Source organism: Lynx rufus, unplaced genomic scaffold (genome assembly GCF_022079265.1).
Source record: "Lynx rufus isolate CCGP_SWC_20201006 ecotype Redwood Valley unplaced genomic scaffold, mLynRuf1.p SCAF_8, whole genome shotgun sequence".
Taxonomy (NCBI): Eukaryota; Metazoa; Chordata; class Mammalia; order Carnivora; family Felidae; genus Lynx; species Lynx rufus.
The window spans coordinates 16774649-16795266 of NW_025814896.1; the positions used below are offsets into that span (position 1 = coordinate 16774649).

General features: G+C 50.3%; 1 protein-coding gene across 4 annotated transcripts in view; it reads right to left on the bottom strand.

Annotated features, from left to right (window-relative positions):
- Positions 1–20618, bottom strand: part of MYBL2 (MYB proto-oncogene like 2) — a 39109-nt gene that overhangs the window by 1724 nt on the left and 16767 nt on the right. The window contains exons 7-14 of one of the 4 annotated variants that reach the window (XM_047069406.1): positions 17604–17891; positions 14014–14433; positions 11672–11811; positions 6855–6954; positions 5345–5458; positions 3855–3947; positions 2337–2486; positions 1188–1718 (exon numbers count right to left, since the gene is read on the bottom strand). In XM_047069406.1, the coding sequence (XP_046925362.1) occupies positions 1590–1718; positions 2337–2486; positions 3855–3947; positions 5345–5458; positions 6855–6954; positions 11672–11811; positions 14014–14433; positions 17604–17891 (1434 nt within the window). In that variant the 3' untranslated portion in view covers positions 1188–1589. Of the gene's footprint in view, positions 1–1187; positions 1719–2336; positions 2487–3842; positions 3948–5344; positions 5459–6854; positions 6955–11671; positions 11812–14013; positions 14434–17603; positions 17892–20618 lie in introns of those variants that run through there. The other 3 variants (XM_047069405.1, XM_047069404.1, XM_047069403.1) reach the window with 3 other exon arrangements.

Genomic DNA, 20618 nt, shown 5'->3' on the forward strand with positions numbered 1-20618 from the left:
CTCACTGAGGTGCAGCCACTGACCACCTGCCTAACAACAGCTCTCTGGGACCCTATGATAAATCTAGGGTGGGAGGACTAGAGGGCAGGTGGTCTCAGAGGCTTGTTGCATCCGATTTTGATGTAGGTGTCCTACCGAGTCACAGTGAACCCTAGATATGAAGGTCCCTTAGTCCCTCACTGGGGTCACCTGTCAATGCGGATAGCCCTCCGGGGACCATTCAGTGATGAAGCCTAGGATCTACAGGTCCCTGGGGGAAGGGGTCCAGGCCAGGAAATCAACAAAGGCACAGGGGCATGTGGCAGATGTGGCCCTGCCATAGAACTGGCTGGAGCATCTGGCTTGGCCACAGGAGGTGCAGGAAGGACTTAGCCAGGCTCAAACGGGGGGTCACCTGAGGAGGGCTCTGCCATGCTGAGCCACAAGACCCCATGTACAAATTCAACAGGACAGGGGTGTGTCAGAGTCAGACTAACTCCCAGTCCTCCTCTTTACAGGACAGGGCCCCAGGCAAGAGGATTGGTCTTCAAGTCTCCCTTGGGAACCAGAGGCACTGAAGCAGAGTGTAGAGATGGGTCTGTCCCAGGCAGATGCCCGTCCTGTGGTGAACTGAGACCTCAGCCCCCAAGGATGGCCACGTGCCAAATCCCATGAACCCTACTGCTGAATAATACCTCACTCCCCAGTCTAGACCTTCTCAGACCTGGCACCCACCCCTCTTCAATCCCCAGATTCCAGCCAAGTGCCCGTCATCCCACTGCACCATGATCAGGGTGGACCACAGCCCAAGCTCCAACTGCTGCCATGGCCTTGCCAAGTTAAGACTACTGTGCCAGAAGGTTCTGTCCAGCTGCCATTCACTTCTTTACTGGTCTCACCTGGGGGCAGGGCTCATGGCAGGCCAGGTCAGCCAACCATGCCTAAGGCCAAGCAGGATGCTAATGCACCCTCCCCTCCCCGCCAACAGCCAAGAATCCTCAGAGCTTTGAGATGCCCACAGATGAAACTGCCCCCAAGACACTGGGCCCCTCGGGGGAAGAATGTGCAGATGTACAGACAAGGCAATGCTCTGAGGATGAGGACCTAGGTCTCCACATCCCTCAAGACCCCAACAACAGTCACCAGGGAACCACAGTGACTGGGAAAGCACAAGCAGCGTCCAGGAGGAAGACGGAGTAGACAACAGCACAAAGAAAACGGCAATTTTATTCTTTCAAGAAAATGTACTAACAGGTTGAGGGAATGAGCATGCTGGCCACGTCCCCCGTCCTAATCAGGGGTCTGAGATGAGGCCAGGCTTGACGAGGGCTTGGGAGAAGCTAAAGGGACTCCCTGTGACACTGGGGAGAGGACCAGGCAGGCCCAGGGGTGGGACTTTGTTCTGTTAGCACCAGGAACCGCCCACAGCCACAGCTGGACTTGGAGACAGGACAGTGGGTGGCCCTGCTCTGCCTCCACCTGAGCAGTCTGGAGAGGGGCTGGCGGCAGAAGGCTCCCTGCAGGCGGTCATCTGAGTGTGATTCTCAAATTCACAGACCAACCTTGGTCCCCCCAACCCCCTGTAAACATAAGAATGAGCACCAAGCCCCTCAGGACAAGATGAGGGTCCGAGACGTGTGGCTGGGCTTCAAGCGGCCCAGGAGCTGCCGGGCTTTTTCTTGCATGAAGAGCTGGTCCCTGGTCCCCCCGCAGGCCACCGTCTTCCAGGCGCTGGTCATCTGGGAGGAGGCAAGTGAGTTACCATCCAGGGACAGCATGCTCTCAGTGAATGCTGTGAGCCTGTCCAGAGGGGTGGGGGACATTTCTATGACCCTCCTCCCTTTTGAAGCCACAAGTATTCTTGTGTTCCCTCCACCTTCCTGGTGGCCCTGGAGAAGTCGGTCCTGTCTCTGGGCTTCCTCAGATGTAAAGCAAGGAGGCTGCACCAGGCAACATGGCTGTGCCCCTGGCTGTGGGCACCAGCCTCCTCACCAGGCAAAGCTACAGCCAAGCAGGTTGGTGGGAAGGAACAGCAAGAGATTCATACATACAGACACTGAGGTGCGAGCAGCCACGGCAGACATCAAGATAGACATCTGCCTTTGAGGACAGACATGTGCTAAGCAACTAAACACAGAGACGATGACCTAGTTACGAGACCACACCATAAAAGGGCTGGGGGGGCAGGGAGGGGGTACAGGTCTCCAACACATGGGCTCCCTGAGGGTGTGATGTCCAGACTGAGATCTGAAGTGTAAGTTAATCAAGCAAACAGAGCCTCAGAAGGGCATTCAAGCAGAGGCAACAGTCTATGCAAAATCCCCAAGGGGAATACCACATTCGTGGCCAGCACTCACAGGGGCAGGTGTTGGAAAGTGGCTTCGGGACTTCTGCACCGCCATGGGCTTCTCGGGCTTAGCCTGCAGGAAGCCCTCATTAAGTAGGCTGTTGTCCTCTTTGATGCCTGGCACAGAGAGGCTGGAGGAGCTTGATAGGACATTTGTCGGCTGAAATCAAAACCAAGCCAAAGACTCACCCTTCTGCCACAAGCACGGTGGGAAGGAAGAAAACTAGTCATATCCCAGCAGCACTACCTCTGGGCTGTTGGATCTTGGGCAGGACATTAACTTCTCTAAGCCTCAGTATCCTCTTCCAGATGGGGACTTCTCTGTAAAGTGCCTGTTTCAGAGCCTTCACCTAATAAATGCCCAACAGTGCTGGTCCCTTTTACATGGAGCTGGTTCCTCCCCCACAGCCTCAGGCAGGGGCGGGGGGGGGGGTGCTCTAGTTTCTCCTGGGATCAGAAACATCCACAGGCGGGCAGTCAGAGATGGCAGCATCAACCAGCACATACACACAGCTGCACAAAACACCTCCAGGCCCTCCAGTCTCCCAGCACTTCTCCTTTACCCTCCTAACAGTCTGCTGGGCTAGGTGCTCTTATGACAGGCAAGAGTCAGGCTCGGGGAACCTAAGAGATCCCAGAGAGCAAGAGCCAGTGTCACCAGTGCCAGGACTCCATCAGATCCACCCCACCCCAAATCCCATGCTCTTAGCTACTTGCTATACTTCTTTACCGTTTGAGAATTATTTTACATGCCCACGGTGATGCCTGTTACAGGTCTGGATGCACGGCACTAAGTCCCCAGCCTGGTGGGGCTCCCCACCCAGTGATGGTTCTCCGCAAGGGCTATGGCTACAGCAGTCCTAAGTCCCCATATCTGCAGGATCTGATCAGGCAATCCTTTGTCTCATGACTCCTACCACACTTCTCACTGCCTCACACTGGGAAACATACCACTGTCAGCTGAGAGGGATCAACAGTGTGGCAAGCTTTCTGGGGGCAGGCTCTGCATAGGCAACAGCCCCATTCCTGAGCTCAGCAATGGGACCTGGAGAGCACCCATCCCAGGGCTGATGTGCCCCAACCACCTGGCTGTGCCTTAAGCCTACCATTGACCCTCTGCACATCACCACCATGAGTAGAATATAATGGAAGGTGCTAAGGACCCAGATCCATGGTTTTCAAACATGTTCTAGCAATGTAAACTCTTGCCAAATAAACCTTTCTGTGAAAGACACATGCAGAGCTATCTTGACTGAAGCTGGGGGTGGGTGCCCAGCCCCACCTTCTCCATCAGCCCCTCACTGCAGAGCCTGATATCCAGAAGCCTGGTCTGAGAACCACTGGGCCACTTTGCTGCCAGGGTTCCCCCACAGCCAAAGGGTTCCAAAGGCAGAGGGTCTCCAGCGAGACTCCATCCTCCGTGGGACAGAGGAGCCCTCTGTAGTTCTGGGCAGGGGAGCAGGTGAGGCGGCCGGGGGCGGGGGTGGGGAGGGCGTTTCTCTCTCAGACCCCTTACCAAGGACAGCACCTTGGGCAGTGTGGACATCACCAGCTTCACATCCTCATCCACAATGTCAAGAGCCAGGGACTTGCGGACCTTCTTGATGGGGCTCCGCCGCAGCTGGGGGTGGGGAGGAGGGAGACAATTAGGGCAGACATTTGGGATTCCTCCTGAGTCACCACCAGAACCTTGGGTACGCCTGCCCCATCTGCCCTGATCACAGACTCACGCCCTGATGCAGTGGGGCCTTCAAGCCAGGCCCCTGGTTGGCAAGAATGGGGCAGGGTGTGGGGTGTGCAGGTGGATTGGGAGACCCTGGCCCCATCAGATTCAGCACGTAGGGCAGACCATCCTGCCAGATGCAACCACAGGAAGCAAGGACACAAATGCCTCCATCCAGACACCTGCTCCTCATCCCTCGATGGACCACGCATAGCTCCCAAGCCTCTACCACACTAAAGACACCCCTAAACAGGCCTGGGAGAGAATCATCCAAATTACACCTCAAATACTCACCTGCAAACAAGGAATACAGACACGTAAAACCCGAGGGACACAGGCTTGTTACAGGAATGCCCCAGCCCCATGCCTGCACCTCCAATAAGCTGGTCAAAGGTCAGCTCCAATATCAGGGAGGAGCTCTGGGAATGACTCAACCCCTAACCCAGCAGTGTACCCTAAACAGGTGCCGGCATGTCTCAGAACCACCATCTGACATAGAGAGGTCAAGTTCTCTGAACCTAGGGGCCCCCACCCAGTGGGCCACTCCCAGACTGACTATCCACCTTCCCTACACACCTCTCTGGCACATTCCCATCTTCCCCCCTCTCCCAGAAGAAAGCATCTACAAAAAGGGGGAACACCGAATCCATCTGCTTTCAGGAAACCCACACACATGGTGCAGCAGAGGTGTGGCTTCTGGGCTGGCCCAGGGCAGCCCCTGCCCTGTACTCTGTACCCAGGTGTCCTTGCCAGCTCTCCACCTCACCCGAACCAACTGTCTCCCACCTGGCTCCCACAGCCCAGATGCGTGGCTGACTCCATCTGAGGAATCTTTGGAATCCCTTGGAATCCTTTTTGTGTCCCTTTCTACTCCCTTAATACCATGTATTGAGATGGTCGTGATGCGTTTGTCTAGTGTCTGTCTCCGCCCCCTGAGCTCTAGGAGGGAGTGACTACATCTGGGTCTACATCACCATTCTAATCTACTGCTCCAAGCCCAGAGCCCACCTTAGAAGGGTCCAAACACAATGCTACATGAGTAAGGGGCTAGTTCAGTGGGGAAGAGGCAAGGGTCCTGAGCACTAGAGCCTCACCTTGGTCAGTTTCATTGATAACCACTCTGGGGAACAAAAGGCATGGGGCTGCAGCTCTACCTTCCCCAGTACCCTCCTTTTACCAGCTGTCCCCAGACTCCCCACCACCCCCCCCCCCTCTCCCCTCACCTCCCCATGGCTTCCTTGGCCCGAGCTGCCCAGGCAGGCAGTAAGGGCATTCCCACCCCACTGGCCACTCACCCCAGTCTTCCTCTTCTGCTTCTCAGGCCTCACTTCATCCTCAATGATGAGCTCGATGCCGGCCTCAGAGCGCAGCACCTCCTTCAAGTCCTCCTCCAGGTGCGGGGTCTGGGGCTGGGGGCGGAACAGGGCAGCCCATGTGAGGTTCCACACCCAGGCTCTAGGATACAGCACCCAGACGCGCCTTGGCTATCCTAGGCAATGCAAGGAGGCCTGGGGCCAGGATGCTGGCCTCACACTCATTTGTGACCATTAACTGTCCTGCCTTGGACAAGTAGACATTAACCTCAACTCACCGAGGACCGTCATGAGCCAGAAGTGTACCTACACATCACCAATGTGACCCTCACAAAACTCAGTGCAACAGCTGTCATCTTCCACAAGGTAGAAATGGGAGGTTCAGAGATCAAGTGCCTGGCCCAAGATCACATAGCTATGAAGTTAGGACCTGGACATGCTTGAGCCCAAACTCCTTTACCCCTTTGTTCCACACTAACGGGGATTCTTGGTTCCATTTCCCTTTCTTGGGCCTATGGGGTTCCAGACGACCACTCTGGCCTCAGGCGGCAGCGAACAGAAAAAGAGAGCAGCAAGTGTAGGGGATGGCAACCCTGAGAAGTCATTCTAAAAGCCCCTACGTGCTCTAATTTTGGTTGCCAAGGTCATATGTGCCTTATCAAGCCTGTCTAGAGAGCAGGCCGATGTCTCAGGGTCTGGAAACTATATCCCCACCTGAACTAGAGAGGGCAGTGCTAACTAGTGCTTCACTGGGCCCATTAACTTCATCAGCTCCATCCCAGAGCCGAAGAGACCACAGCACGAGAATCCCACACATTGGGGGTCGGGGGCACACCACAGACCCTGTTCACAGGCCAAATGCTTTTCTACAATCTTTCTCTCACCTTCAATTCATTTCTAGAACACCTGCCTTTGTTTCAGAAAGCCCACAGTGCCAGTTTTCTGTTTTCACCAGGGAAAGCATGAGCATCCCACTGGGAGGAGTGGGTAGAAGGGCAGTTTGTCCACGGCCAGGAAGGTGCCTCACTGGCCCCTTGTGCCTGCCCACAAGTGGCTCGCACATGTTTTATAAAGAACCGGCAGTTAGTCAAAGGCTTCAGTGTGAGGGGCAATTAGCCCCAGCACTCAAGCCCGTCCTCCATTCCAGCCCCTGCCCATTTTCTCCCCAGCACCGATAATGCACTGGGAGTACCTAGTTATTCATGTGTTTGATGTTGCCCCCACCCCCGATACCGAGATTCACCAGGGTGCGACTGCGTCTCCAGCACCAGCCAGTGCCCACCCAGCACACTGCAGGTGCTTGGATAATATCTGATGAATTGGTAAGTAGCTCAGCTTCAGATCCCCCATTTATAACATCAGGGTATTTGCAACCTCTGAGAGGTTGGCAGAGTCTAATGAGATCTCAGAGGGGAAGAGCTCTGTGAGCCGTACATGGCTGCACGGACCCAAGCAACCCCACTGTGCATACCCGCCTGGCTGTACCACATACCAGGGGCTTTAGTGGTCCATACTTCTCCAGGGCATTCTTGAATGGGGTCGGCGTGTGAGGAGTGTTGTCCATGGAGTACTTCTGATCTGGGGTTACAAACCTGCCAGGGCCAGAGAAGGAAGCTTAGTGACCGGGTGGGGGACAGACACCAGCCACACCGCCACAGGCTGCCCATGACAACCATCATCCCTCCACCTGACCTTTGGCCTTGGCAGCAGGGAGCAAGCCCCAGGCACATGGTCTCTTCCCATGGCACCTTTCCACCACCCACCACCTTTCCACCCAAGGGTCTTCATCAGGCGCTTAGAGGAAGCACCAGCCTCAGAAACAGGAAAGAACAGGACATAGTCTAAGAGGGCCCTGGAGCCCCAGCCAGGCAGAAGAATGGTTGAGACTGTTGCTCCAACATTAGCCGATAAATGAGGACTTTTTTTTTTTAAATTTTTTTAATGTTTGTTTATTTTTGAGACAGAGAGCATGAATGAGGGAGGGTCAGAGAGGGAGACACACAATCCGAAGCAGGCTCCAGGCTCTGAGCTGTCAGCACAGAGCCCGACGCAGGGCTCGAACTCACGGACCGTGAGATCATGACCTGAACTGAAGTCGGACGCTTAACCTACTGAGCCACCCAGGTGCCCCCCTTTTTTTTTTTTTTAATTTTTTAAATGTTTATTTATTTTTGAGACAGAGAGAGACAGAGCATGAATGAGGGAGGGTCAGAGAGAGAGGGAGTGAGGACTTTTCATAAACACTGCATGCAGGCCCAGTGAGAGAAGGTCAGGGGAGCGAGGCAATAATCCAGGAAGACCAAGTCCCTTCCCCAAGCCCTCTCCAGAGAGTGCGTGCCCCATGGAGAGCATGTGGCAGCAGCATTATTAAAGGAAGACATGTGATGCGAGATGGTGAAGCCAACGCACATGCTTAGCGTACCCTCTTCCCAAGTCCCCTCAAAATGATCACAGTGGGGACACAAATGGGGAGAGAAAGTTTTAGCAGACAGAAACCTGGGAAGGGTCTGGTCCACAAGCAGAGATACTAAAAAACTTCTATCAGCCCTGACCCTGGCAGCATGCAATATCTGCCAATGAAGGAGAAGCCTACTGGGGAGGGCCCAGAAGAGATCCCTCACAGGCCCACACCAAGCTGCAGGCACGGGCCCACCAGCTGGCCAACTTTAGCTCTCCACCTGCATGAGGCTGTGTGACCCCAGTCAGCTAGAGGTACCGCCACAGTGGACTCCCAGGCCTTACTGGGGCCGTCAGAGGATGGGAGAAATATCAAGGTAGTCAGGAACTCAGGAGCAGAGGCCAACATGGACACCATTACTGGGGCTGCTGCTCTGACCACCTCCCCCAGCCTGCCAGCCATTCCACAGGGAGATAAAAGGCTGGAACAAGGGTAAACCAATCTTTATTTCCTGCCTCAGGGTGGGGGTTAGATAGGGATCCACTCAATCTCTTCCCACACAGGACTCACAGACACCCTGCCCGCCCCATAAAGATGAGGAAAGACAGTAAGTGACAGTCAAATGTAAACATCTCACAGTTCAAACTGCAGTTCAAAGGGATGACTCCAAGTCTCTGTGGGACATGGAGCTTTTGCCCATGAGAGGTCAGGGAAGTGAGGCAATAATCCAGGAAGACCAAGTCCCTTCCCCAAGCCCTCTCCAGAGAGTGCGTGCCCCATGTTGCATATTTTTGCAACAAATATGAGAAAACTCTAGAACCTCTCCAATTCACAGTATCAGCAAGAAGTAGTAATACATGCATGTTAGAACACTAAGGAAGACCGACTTGAAAAGGAAAGACAGAGGATTACTTGAGATGAAAATAATTCCACTCTGTGAGCCAGAGGCCTCAGCAGGTAGGAGACTGCAGGAGCAAACTGGTGAATCAGAAGACAGTCCCACCATGCTCCCTCAGAATTCTGGATGGCTTAGGACAATGAACAGGAACGTGAGGGTAGACAGAGACACGGCAAACAACCAAAAAGACTGTGTAGGAAGGAGGCCCTGAAGTGGAAGGAAAGGGGCAGACCACCAGAGAAACAATTAAAAAAGAAAAAAAAAAAAAAAAAAAAAAAGCACGTTTTCTTAGCTCAAAGTTTGAGTCCTGAGTTTGAAAATCAGGGTGGGGGGAAGAGGGGGCGATTTTAAAGAGACAGCACACCTACACGCCTGGCACATTTCAGGAATAAACTACACACACACACACACACACACACCCCACACACACACAAAACTAAAAGCAAACCAAAGCTCTGCAAGGATCCAGGGAGAAAGAAAAGATTTGCTACAAAGGAATAACAGCAGGTTGGGTATCAGATTTCTCCACAACATAAAAACAAAGCAGAGCCTGCGGTTTGGGGTCACAGCTCTTCTCCCTCAAGACTTCTAGATCCAGCTCCTGTGGTGGAAAAACAGTACACAGACAGCCCAGACATCAGATGGCACAGACCTCATACCCTCCCTGCTCACAGCCTCCTCTCTGGGAAGAACTCAAAAAAAGCACTAACCTAGAAAATAACCAAATTTTAAGAGTGGGGAAGGTTTGTGCTTTATGAACCAGTAAGATCTGCTCAACACAGCCCAGCCCCACTAACACACAGACCTGGTGACCTGGTGACCCCCGACTTCTCACCTACCATTCTCTACACCAGATTCGCTCCAAACCTACTGGCCTTATTTTTGTTCTTTAAAACACAAAAAGCCTGTTTCTGTCTGGGAGCCTTTGCATTTGCAGTTCAACCTACCTGGAATTCCTCTCTCAAAATTCTGCATGGCTCCCCCTCCCTACAGGGCCATCCCTGATGTCCTTCTAAGTTAGAAACCCCTCTCCGTTACTCTGTGCTCCCCAGGCCTGTATAACCCTGCTCACGGTTTCTATCACCATTGGAAATACCATATACTGAGCATGTTTTATTTATTTGTTAAAGAGCTGTCCTTTCATAACTTCTATGGGGGGAAAAATGGGAAAGGTGGGATATAAAAATCAGTGGGCAGGGAAACTAGTCAAATTTGGAATGAAGTCCAAACAACCATTGCCTATTATACCACCTTGCAGATGTCAAAAATAACTTCTGAAAGAGACAAGAGGAAAACCAAAACAGTCTTTTGTGAGAAGAATCTGGATTTAAAGATGAAGTAGCAGGTCTCCACTTGTGGCCCAAATAGGACATTGGGGCCAGATTTACTCTCCTGCCTGAAACAACAGAGCAACAACACACTGTGGATGACACAATAGGCTTCAAGACCCCAGGCACCAGATGACCGAGGACAGGGACACGAGAGACAGGAGACAGATGAGGACAGTTCCTGGGCAAAGCTCAGGGAGGGGAGCACAGGGGAACCCAGCAGGACCCTGAGTCGAAGAGATGTGCACAACACAGCATCACTGGAGAGGAGAGGGCTGCACGGACATCTGCAGATGGGCCTCCCTGAATATTCCGCAGGGTACTAATCAGTGTACACATCTGAGGAGACCATCTGAGAGCAGGCAGAATGATGCAAAAATATCAGAGGGAGGGGCGCCTGGGTGGTTCAGTTGGTTAAGTGTCCGACTCTTGATTTTGGCTCAAGTCATGTTCCCAGGGTTGTGGGTTTGAGCCCCACGCTGGGCTCAGCACTGGGCATGGAGCCTGCTTGGGATTTCTCTCTGCCCTTCTCCAGCTCACATTCTTGCAAGCTCTCTCAAAAACACAAACAAACAAACAAACAAACAATAAAAAAGGCCAGATGACAGGAGAACATCTTTAAAACTCAAAGGAAAAAATAATAAATAAAAATAAAACTCACAAGAAAAACCTGTCAGCCTAGGGTTCTGTACCCAGCAAAACTACCTTTCAAACATTAAGGCAACTTTTCAGACACACAAACTTTGCAGATTCACCAAACTGCAACATTAAGAGATGACTTTCAGAGAGAAGAACATTATTCCCAGATGGAAATACGGATTTATAGAGGAATGAACAGTAGTGGAAATGCTTCCTCATGTGGAAGAAAACAGAAAAGCGAGAGCAGCAGCAGAAGACTAGGAACCAGATGAAAAGAAAAAGGAGAAAGAATTATCAGTGCCTTTTGTGGCACCAACATATCCACTTAAAGGCTTAGATTTTTAAAATTTTGGCTTGAACAGAGAAGCACTCTGCATCCAACATGTCAGTTAAACTCGGTCAACTGCTAAGACCAATTTCTGACCAGGGGATTCATAAATCTTTCCTGACATTGTGTATCATTACAAGGGCTAAAATTTCTGAGCTGATTCCTGAATTATACAGCTTCCTAAGGAGATAATTAGGCAATGCTTCTTTTGCAGCAAAGGTAATAAGCAGAAGCACATAGCAACTGTCTCTACCTGGAATTCAGAGTCAGGATGACACAGGAAGTACACTTATATGAAAACACCTCCATAAAAGCACACGGTTAAGCAACCTGTATAGGTGAAACACTGAGCTTTCTAGGCTCACAGCCTGACCTCCTCCTGACTGGGCACCATGGAGAGATGGAGAACCAGGCACTTCTGTCCTTCACATAAGGCTACTCAAGCACAGTGGATTTGCATGGAAAAGTCACACTAGATTAGAAGACTTTTTTCATGGCTATCTGGACGCTAGTCTGGAGATTAGAAAACCATCAAATTAAAAAACAAAAATGAGGAAGAACAAAGATGAAGCACCAGGCTATCCTGACAAAAACGAAAAGCCATGGTAGCCAGAAGGAGGCTGCCTTCTTGAAACAGTCTCAGGAGTTTCTCTAAAGGTGGTCCTGATCCTGGCTTGGGAGGGAGGGGCCAGCAGGAGTGGGCAGGTACAGCACTCACGCAGCGTGCTTCTGGTGCAGGGGCGTCTTATCCCGGTGCAGGGGAGTGGTGACCACCACCTTCTGGCTGCACACCGGGGTGGACGTCAGTGAGGGGCTCTCCAGCTCCAGTGTGTCCTGTTTGTTCCAGAAGTTCAGAAACTGCCAGGGAAGAGGATGGAAACAAGACAAAGTGACAACCTGCAGGGAGGGAGACCCTGACCCCCACCCCCTGTTCTCTGACAGAGTGTTCCTCCTGACCTGGGAGCACTCCCCCATCAGGCAACAGAGACTAAACACCAAGATAGCTCGACAGGACCCACCAGCTAGGATTGCACAGACCCCTGGGATTGTCACTGCCCCCAGCCTTTGCTTTCGTGATGCTGGGGGAGGTCCCTCCCCATGCCTGTGCTCACAGCACTGATGACCGTGCAGTCAGGACCAAGAAAGCTGACAGAGCAGCTCCTTTTCAGAAGTAAGACTAGCTCTTACACAACCTGTGGACAGGGGATGGTGACAATGGTTGTGGTGATGGGAGCACCTCCTCACACCAGGGCTAAGCATTCATACCAAGAATTTCTTATAGTTTTAGCCATCTTCTGTGACGTAGGTGATATCATGACACCCCATTTTACAAATAAGAAGGCTGAGCCTTACAGAGGTAAAGGTTCTTGCACGGAGTGCTAGAGACAGGACTCAAACCAGATCTGAGCCAAGTCTGCGGCACTACCCTCCCCCCCTCTGCCCTGAAGGTGCCCCTGGAAACCCAGGGCCATGTGCAGGGTCCCCATCACCCTGGGCTGTTTGTTGGGCAGCTCAGGGCTCACCGTCTTCCTTCTCTCATCAGCTGCCCTTACTTGAGGCCTGCTATGGGCTGAACAGTGTATTGTTGCCCCAAATTCCTATGTTGAAGCTCTGACCCACAGGACCTCAGAATGTGACTACATTTGGAGACAGAGCATTCAAAGACATGATTAAGGGAAAACAAGGTCATAAGGAAGGCCCTCATCCAACATAACTGGTGTCCTTGTAAGATTCTATGAGAAGGAGGTAAGAGATTATAAGAGAAAACAGATCAGGACACAGACACAGACACAAAGGGAGACCATGTGAAGACACAGGGAAGAGACAGCCATCTACACCCAGAAAGGCCTCCAAAAAAACTGATTTCAGCCCACGCTTAATCTCGGCCTCCAGAACTACGAGAAGATGAATTTCTGTTGTTTAAGCCCCCTGATCTGTGGTACTTTGTTAGGAAACCCATAGTGATGAACACAGGGCCTCTTGCAGAAAGATACCACTACTCACCCCCAACACTGGCCTGGCCTCGAGCCTTGAACAAATGATTAAGTAGCCTCCTAAAATGTGCCACATCTAGGCCTAGCTCTCTCCCATGTCCTCAGGGACCAGACACAGTGAGATCCAAAGCCTCCGCCCACCCTCTTCCGGTCTAGAGACATGGGACCTCCACAGTCTACCTCTCGCCAGCTCTTCCAGTCCACCCTCCCAGTTCCCCACCACCCTCTCAGCCCCCAGGACAGTGCATCCCCCTCATTGACACCTAAGGCTCTCCAAAGCCCCCATCCATCCCCCAGCCTCCCCATCCCTCCTGGCTCTGGACTTCACACCACACTCTGCTCCCTCATCTCCATGTCTTTGTTCAAGCTGACAAAACCCTGCCCAAACATCTCTCTCAGAAGCTCTAAATGCCTTCCAGACCTGTAGGGGAGACAGGATCCCTCCTCAGCTCTCTCCAACAGTACTTTCATTACTGAGTCCCAGGAAGCAGCACCCAGGACACAATAAGCTCTCAATGACCACAGCACTTCCCACACCCCATTCTATTCAAGTAATTACAAAGCTGCTCTCAATATTCACCATCCTCGTCAAGGGCAGGGCTATGCCACACTCACATTTGCACCCCAGGGCTGGCAAATCTGCTATGAGCAAGTGCACAATAAAGAGATTCTTTGAGCAAATACTGAGTCCATTCCCTTCTTTGCTCAGTTACCACCTGCTGGCCAAGCAATCCCTCCTCCTCACAGCAAACCCTCCAGGATGACCCCTTCCCCCCAGACTAAATGCCCTCACAAACCTATAAGCCTTCTCCTTCACACCAAATGTCACATTTATTTGCATCTTTCCTGCTAAATGGTCTTCCCACCAGAGCACAAGCTTCATGAGGGCAGAGCCAGGCCTGTTTTTGCTCACTCTACACCCCCAGCACCTAGCACAGGACCTTGCACTCAGCAGGTGCTCAGTGAAGACGTGTTGAATGACGTCTGCCTGCGTGCCAGGCCCTGTACTGGAACCGGGAGTCTGCACACCGAACCCAGTGAGCAGTCAGGGTGGGGGTCCACACACCTGGGAGGGTGAGAAGGGCAGGGTCTTGACGGGTGTGCTCTTGGGGGTGAGGCTGTTACAGGAGTCCATGAAGGACAGGCTGGCGCTGTTCTCCGTGACAGGGGACAGGGCGACGCGCCGCTTCTTCTGCCGCTTGAGCACCGAAGGCGGCGTGCCGATGCCCAAGCCCCCCACTTCAGTGCTGGGGGAAATGGGGATCAGCTCGCCCCGGCTGCTCCGGCTCAGGTCTGAGATGGTGTGGCCGTCCAGACGATATTCGGTCACACTGGGCACCGGGGCGGCCGGCTGGCGGGGCGGCAGTGCCTGTTGCTGCTGATGCTGTGTTGGCTGTGGCTGCACTGGACTGTTGCTGATGCTGCCCTCTGCAGACGGCTCCTCGGGCAGGTCAAATTTACTCAGGTCACACCAAGCATCAGGGTCCTGCCCAGAGAGGGGGGTTAGGAATAACTGCAATACTCTGCTTTCCCAATGGATTCCTCTACATCTGTATATCTCTATTTGCAAACATACCTGAAGTCATATTGTGCACATGGCTGCTTGCTGTTATTTTTTTTTCTTTCTTCTTCTTTTTTTTTTAACGTTATTTATTTTTGAGAGAGAGAGTCAGAGCACAAGCGCAGCAAAGAAAGACATAAAGTGAAGACATAAACACATAAAGTGAAGCAGGTTCCAGGCTCTGAGCTGTCAGCAGAGCCTGATGTGGGGTTCAAACCCACGAACCATGAGATCATGACCTGAGCTGAAATCGGATGCTTAACTGACTGAGCCACCCAGGCGCCCCTGTTATTTTTAAAAAGCAATGCACGGGCACCTCGGTTGCTCAGTTGGTTAAGCTCTTGATTTCAGCTCGGGTTATGATCTCACAGTTTGTGAGATCAAGCCCCACTCACAGGCTCTGCACTGACAGCGCAGATCCTGCTTGGGATTCTCTCTCTCCCTCTCCCTGCCCTTGTCCTGCTCACACACTCTCTCTCCCTCAAAATAAGCATTTAAAAAAAAATGCTTAATAAAATATGCCTAGTAAAAGAACCAAAGTTTAAAAAAAATGAACAATTAAAAAAAATCAATACATAAGGTATACAAAAAGCACAAAAAAAGAAAACTCAGATACCCATCAAGAAGTCTAGGAAATAAAACCAAATCACTGAAGCCCCAGGCCCACCTCCCTTGTTCATATCCTCTGCCTGAACTATTTACCATCCTCATGCATTTCTTTATCATTTCACCACTTAAACAGCTCCCTAAATGACAGCTAGGTTTCTGCATATTTTTAGCCTTAGAATAAATCACTTCTATATCCTGCATTTTTTCCATTTAAAATTACAGCAATAATAATACTTAACTCTATTATCTACGAGTTAGATGTTTACTATTAATAAATATCAGTTATGTAAAATATTTTCAACTTTTACAAGTTTTCATGACTGTAAAATATTCCATCATATGAATATATGTTACTTAATTCCCCCCTCTTCTGTTGGACATTTTCCCCCTGTTTTTTTTTTTTAAATGTCTACTTATTTTGAGAGAAAGATAGAGAGCAAGTGGGGAAGAGGTAGAGAGACAGAGGGAGACAGAGAATCCCAAGCAGGTTCCGCACTGTCAGTCTGGAGCCCGATGCAGGGCTTGAACTCACGAAGTGTGAGATCATGACCTGAGCCAAAACCAAAAGTCAGACGCTTAACTGACCGAGCCACCCAGGTGCCCCAATTTTTTAAAAATTAAAACTAACACCTTCAGGAACATCTTGGATACAGATCTTCTCCTGCATTTTGGTGACTTCCTTGATAGAGACTCCTACAAGTGAAGTCTTGGTCCCAAGGCTGTGTGACTGGGTTTAAGGGTCTTGACCTGCACAGCTACATTCCTGGAGAATGTGCTCCGCTGTGCTCCATGCACCTGTCCATCACGGCTGCCTCCTTGGCCACTTCACCTAAATTGTCTCTAATCCCACAACAATCTTGCCAGGCAAGCATTACCTTCCTCCCTTCCAGGCCAGAGAGTTGTGCAACCTGCTGAAGTCACTAAGTTTCTGGAAGCATTCTGAGAGTCATACCCAGGTCTTTCTTCCTTTGCCCAGTAAAGTACAACCCAGCCACAGGGCTGTTGGGAGACCAAAGCTTCCACTTTGGTCCCTGGAGGTCTGGCCCTGAGTAGACCCAGGCCTCTGTGGTGACTGCTGGTCCTTGGGACTCTCAGGACCCTGGGCAGTTATTCCTAAGGGTGGAAGCCAGCTCAGGGCCAACAATGACTTCAGGCCCACACTCCCAGCAGCAAACCCCAACCTTGAGGAGGCCCCAGACTGATGGTGTCTAATGGACCAGAAGCATATTCCACAAGGACTGCCTGCAGGAACAGTCAGCAAGCAGTGTTTCCTCAAATGCTATAACAGAGCATGTATGTTAGGTAGCAAGTAACGAGCCTGGCACATAGCGGACACTCAAATGTTAGCTACCAGTTACTAATGAAGCATTTGGCCTGGCATACTGTTGGTGCTCAGTAAAACTGAGCTCCCCTCTCAAGTGGAAGAGGATGCAGAACAGTCTGAGGATGAAGGCAGGTAACACTGTGAAATGCCAACAGTGCCAGGCATGGAGTGGGTCCAACTCTCATCTTCTAATTTTCCCCTTAGGGCCTGAATCAGGGACTACATATGGCAGCCTCAGAGCTATTTATTGAACATATTGATGAACACATCAGACCTGCTTCTCATACCACTCTGAAATTTCTTGGAGTACAGGGGACACCACAGCTGGACCCTGCAGCTAGGTCCAGTCCCAGCCACTGGAGACAAGAGGTAGTCAAGACAGTGAAGACCACCATGCTTACTCGCTGTGTGACTGTACAGATACTACTTGACCTCTCTGAGCCTCAGCCTCATCTACAAAACACAGAGAAAGGACATACCTTACAGGATGCTGTATGGATTATACATTAAAGTCAGAGCCTGACATTTAGTACATATTCCATAAAGAGCATCATTATTCTTAGCAAGGATGGGAAAGCCCAAGTGGGAAGCTGAATGGGGGGTGCCTCGCACTGAACGCTGCTCCTGGTTGCCAGGCCTCTCACCCATCACCTCCTGAAACCCGCTCTACACAGCAGGCCTGGCTGACACAGCTAGGAGCTAAGATGTCACATCAAGAGGTTCAGCCCCCGCCAAGGAACTCTCTCCCAAGAGGTACGATCCACAGCCAGTGTGGCCTGAGTTACCAGAAACCCCTTGGCACTCCAGCCCCAGCCCCATACATGGTGCCTCAAGCACTGTGCTCTCCTGTGCTGGGTTACAGACCTCAAACGCCCACCCCTTTTCATCCTGGAGGTCTCAGTGCAGTGCCACCTCCACCAGGGAGCCCTCCCACCCCACCTGCACCATATATAGCATGAGTCAGGAGCTCCCTGAAGGCAGGGACTGCACAGCAACTATCTGTGTCCCCAAGCTCTGGCTCCCAGCCGGGCACTCAGCATCAACTCAGGAAATGTTGGCAGGATGATGGAGTGAACAGAAAGAAGGATGCCTGCCCACGAGAGAAGCACTCCCAGCTGGCAGGTGCTCTAGGCCCACTGTGAAGTGCTGTGACCAACATTACCGACTCGATCAAGTCCAGGGCTTCCGAGAAGCTGGACCCCACAGCAGGGATGAGGAGGTTTGCGGCCTCCACCACCCACTTGTAGGGCAGGCTGGTTTCTGGCAAGGAGCCCTCCTGGTCTTCACGCTTGGGGAAGTCCTCCAAGGGCTCTGGTGTTCGCACTCCATCCAGGTCCGCAGGCACAGCTCCCTGCTCCTTAGAAGTGGTGGCTGCCGTGGCCTCCTCCTCACTGCTTTCCTCTTCCTTCATGGCAGGAAGCGCTGGGGGCCAGTTGGTCACAAGACTTCCCTGTTGGACACAAGGGCACACTGTTCGTGGACTTCTGGTTATGAGATATACACCATGTAGCATTCCACCTAAAATCGCACAACTCGGGGCACCTGGCTGGCTCAGTCGGTAGAGTGTGGGACTCTTGATCTTGGGGTCGAGTTTGAGCCCCTCATTGGGTGTAGAGGTTACTTATGAAAAAAAAGTTTTTAACAACATTTTTAAAAAAACATACAATCTGAATCTAACAAGGAAACTCAGAGGAATCTAAATTGAGACATAGCCTACAAAATTACATCATACACTTCAAAGGTATCAACATCACGAAAGGTTAAGAAAGGCTGATGAACTATTCCAGATAAAAGTAGACAAAACAGGGGCGCCTGGGTGGCTCAGTCGGTTAAGCGTCCGACTTCAGCTCAGGTCACGATCTCGCAGTCCGTGAGTTCAAGTCCCGCGTCGGGCTCTGGGCTGATGGCTCAGAGCCTGGAGCCTGCTTCCGATTCTGTGTCTCCCTCTCTCTCTGCCCCTCCCCCGTTCATGCTCTGTCTCTGTCTCAAAAATAAATAAATGTTAAAAAAAAAAAATTAAAAAAAAAAGTAGACAAAACATTTACGACAACTAATTAAAGTCTCATCTTGGACTGGATTATGGACAGGAAAATGGAATATAGACTGTAGATCAGTTAATATCCTGACTCAGTGTTAAAATCCCCCAAGTAAATAGAAGCCTACTGTGAGTATGTAAGCAAATGCCCTTATTCTAAGATTCAGTATATTAAGGGATAAAGGGGCAAATGCATGTAAGATTCAGTATATTAGGGGATAGAGAGGCAAATGCATGTAATGGATTCTCAAATGGCTCAGATAACATGGCTCAGATAACAAAGCAGTATGTGTATACAGAAAGATAAAGCAAGTCTGGCAAATGCTAAAAACTAATTGAATCTAGGAGCGCCTGGCTGGATCAATCAGTGGAGCATGTGACTCTTGACCTCGCAGTTGTAAGTTTGAGCCCCACGTTGGGTCTAGAGATTACTTTAAAAAAAAAAAATTCTTAAAAAAATAAAACTACAACTAATGAATCTAGTAAAGAGTATTATGGGAGTTCTTTGTACTATTCTTGTAACTTTTCTGTATGCTTAATATTACTTTGAAATAAATGTTTGGAAAATGGGTGTATACTAATTGTGTGACCAAAAAAAGAAAAGAAATAGAGGAAAATCATTTGTGGCAATAGCTTTCCTGGAAGAACCTTGGAACTAAGGCTGACACGTTAACCTAACAGATCACAGTGTAGCCTTGAAAACAGCACATGTGATTAACAAGGCCTTCTAGAGGGCAAGGAGTGGGATCCTGTGTCAATGGGAGGGGCACAATGGCGTCAGGGAGAGGACACGGGCTCTGGATTCAACCAGAGCTTGGACATTTTTGCTAGCTGACCATGGGCAAGCTGTGTGACCTGTCTGCGATTCAGTTTTCTTGCCTGTAAAATGAAGACACTAAGGTTTACCATGCAGAGACATTACAAAGATCAGCAATGATGTGAAAAGCACCCAACCTAAACAGTGGCTATTATCACTATTGGTGTCAAGTGGACAGGATAGAAATGGTTTGGGATACAAGCAAAGGAAGAAAAGGAGATAATTTGATTGGGGTGCCTGGGTGGCTCAGTTGGTTAAGCATCTGACTCTTGATTCTGCTCAGGTCATGATCTCACATTTTGGAACATTGAGCCCCACATTGGGCTCCATGCTGACAGCACAGAACCTGCTTGAAATTCTCTCCCCCTCCTTCTCTGCCCCTCCCCACTCACAAGCGCGGTGTGCTCTTTCTCAAAATAAACTTAAAAAAAAAAAAGCAGATTTGATTAAAAACTTATACCTGCTACAATTGGAGAAAGAGGAGGAAGGCCATAAACACCATTTAAAGGTTCGAATGTGGGCATCCCACTTCAGAAAATAGCTACATTGAAAATGGCTTGGCAATTACACATAGAATGCAGAAAACACTTAACATATGACCCAGCAATCCCAATCCTAGATATTTACCCAAGAGAAATAAAAATTTATGTTCACACAAAATCCTGTATACAGATGTTCATAACAGCTTTATTTATAAACACTAGCCAGAAACAATGTCCCTCAGCTGGTAAATAAAGAGTAGATGGTACCTGCATATGACAAATTATCACTCAGCAATAAAAAGGAACAAATCACTGACAAATGCAGTCACAGAAGAGTAGACTGTACGATTCCATTTATATGACATCCTTACTAAGATAAAACTACATCGAGACAGAAATCAGGTAAGTAGTTGCCAAGGGCTGGGGACTTGGGAATTTTAGGGGGTGATGAAATGCCCTCCACCTTCACTGTAGTGTTGGTTACATTTGTCAAAACTCACAGAACTGTCACTAAAAGGGTGAATTTTACTGTCTATAAACTACCCTTTTATAAAGTGAAGGGATGAGGAAGCTCCAAGTTTCCCAAACTGGAAAAACGGAGCTACTACATGATGGAAGGGTAATATTCTTTTTTTTTTTTTTTAACGTTTATTTCCTATTGAGAGACAAAGAAAGACAGAGCATGAGCATGAGGGGCAGAGAGAGGGGGAGACACAGAACCCGAAGCAGGCTCCAGGCTCTGAGCTGTAAGCACAGAGCCCGATGCGGGGCTCGAACACACAAACTATGAGATTATGACCTGAGCCGAAGTCGGATGCTTAACCGACTGAGCCACCCAGGCGC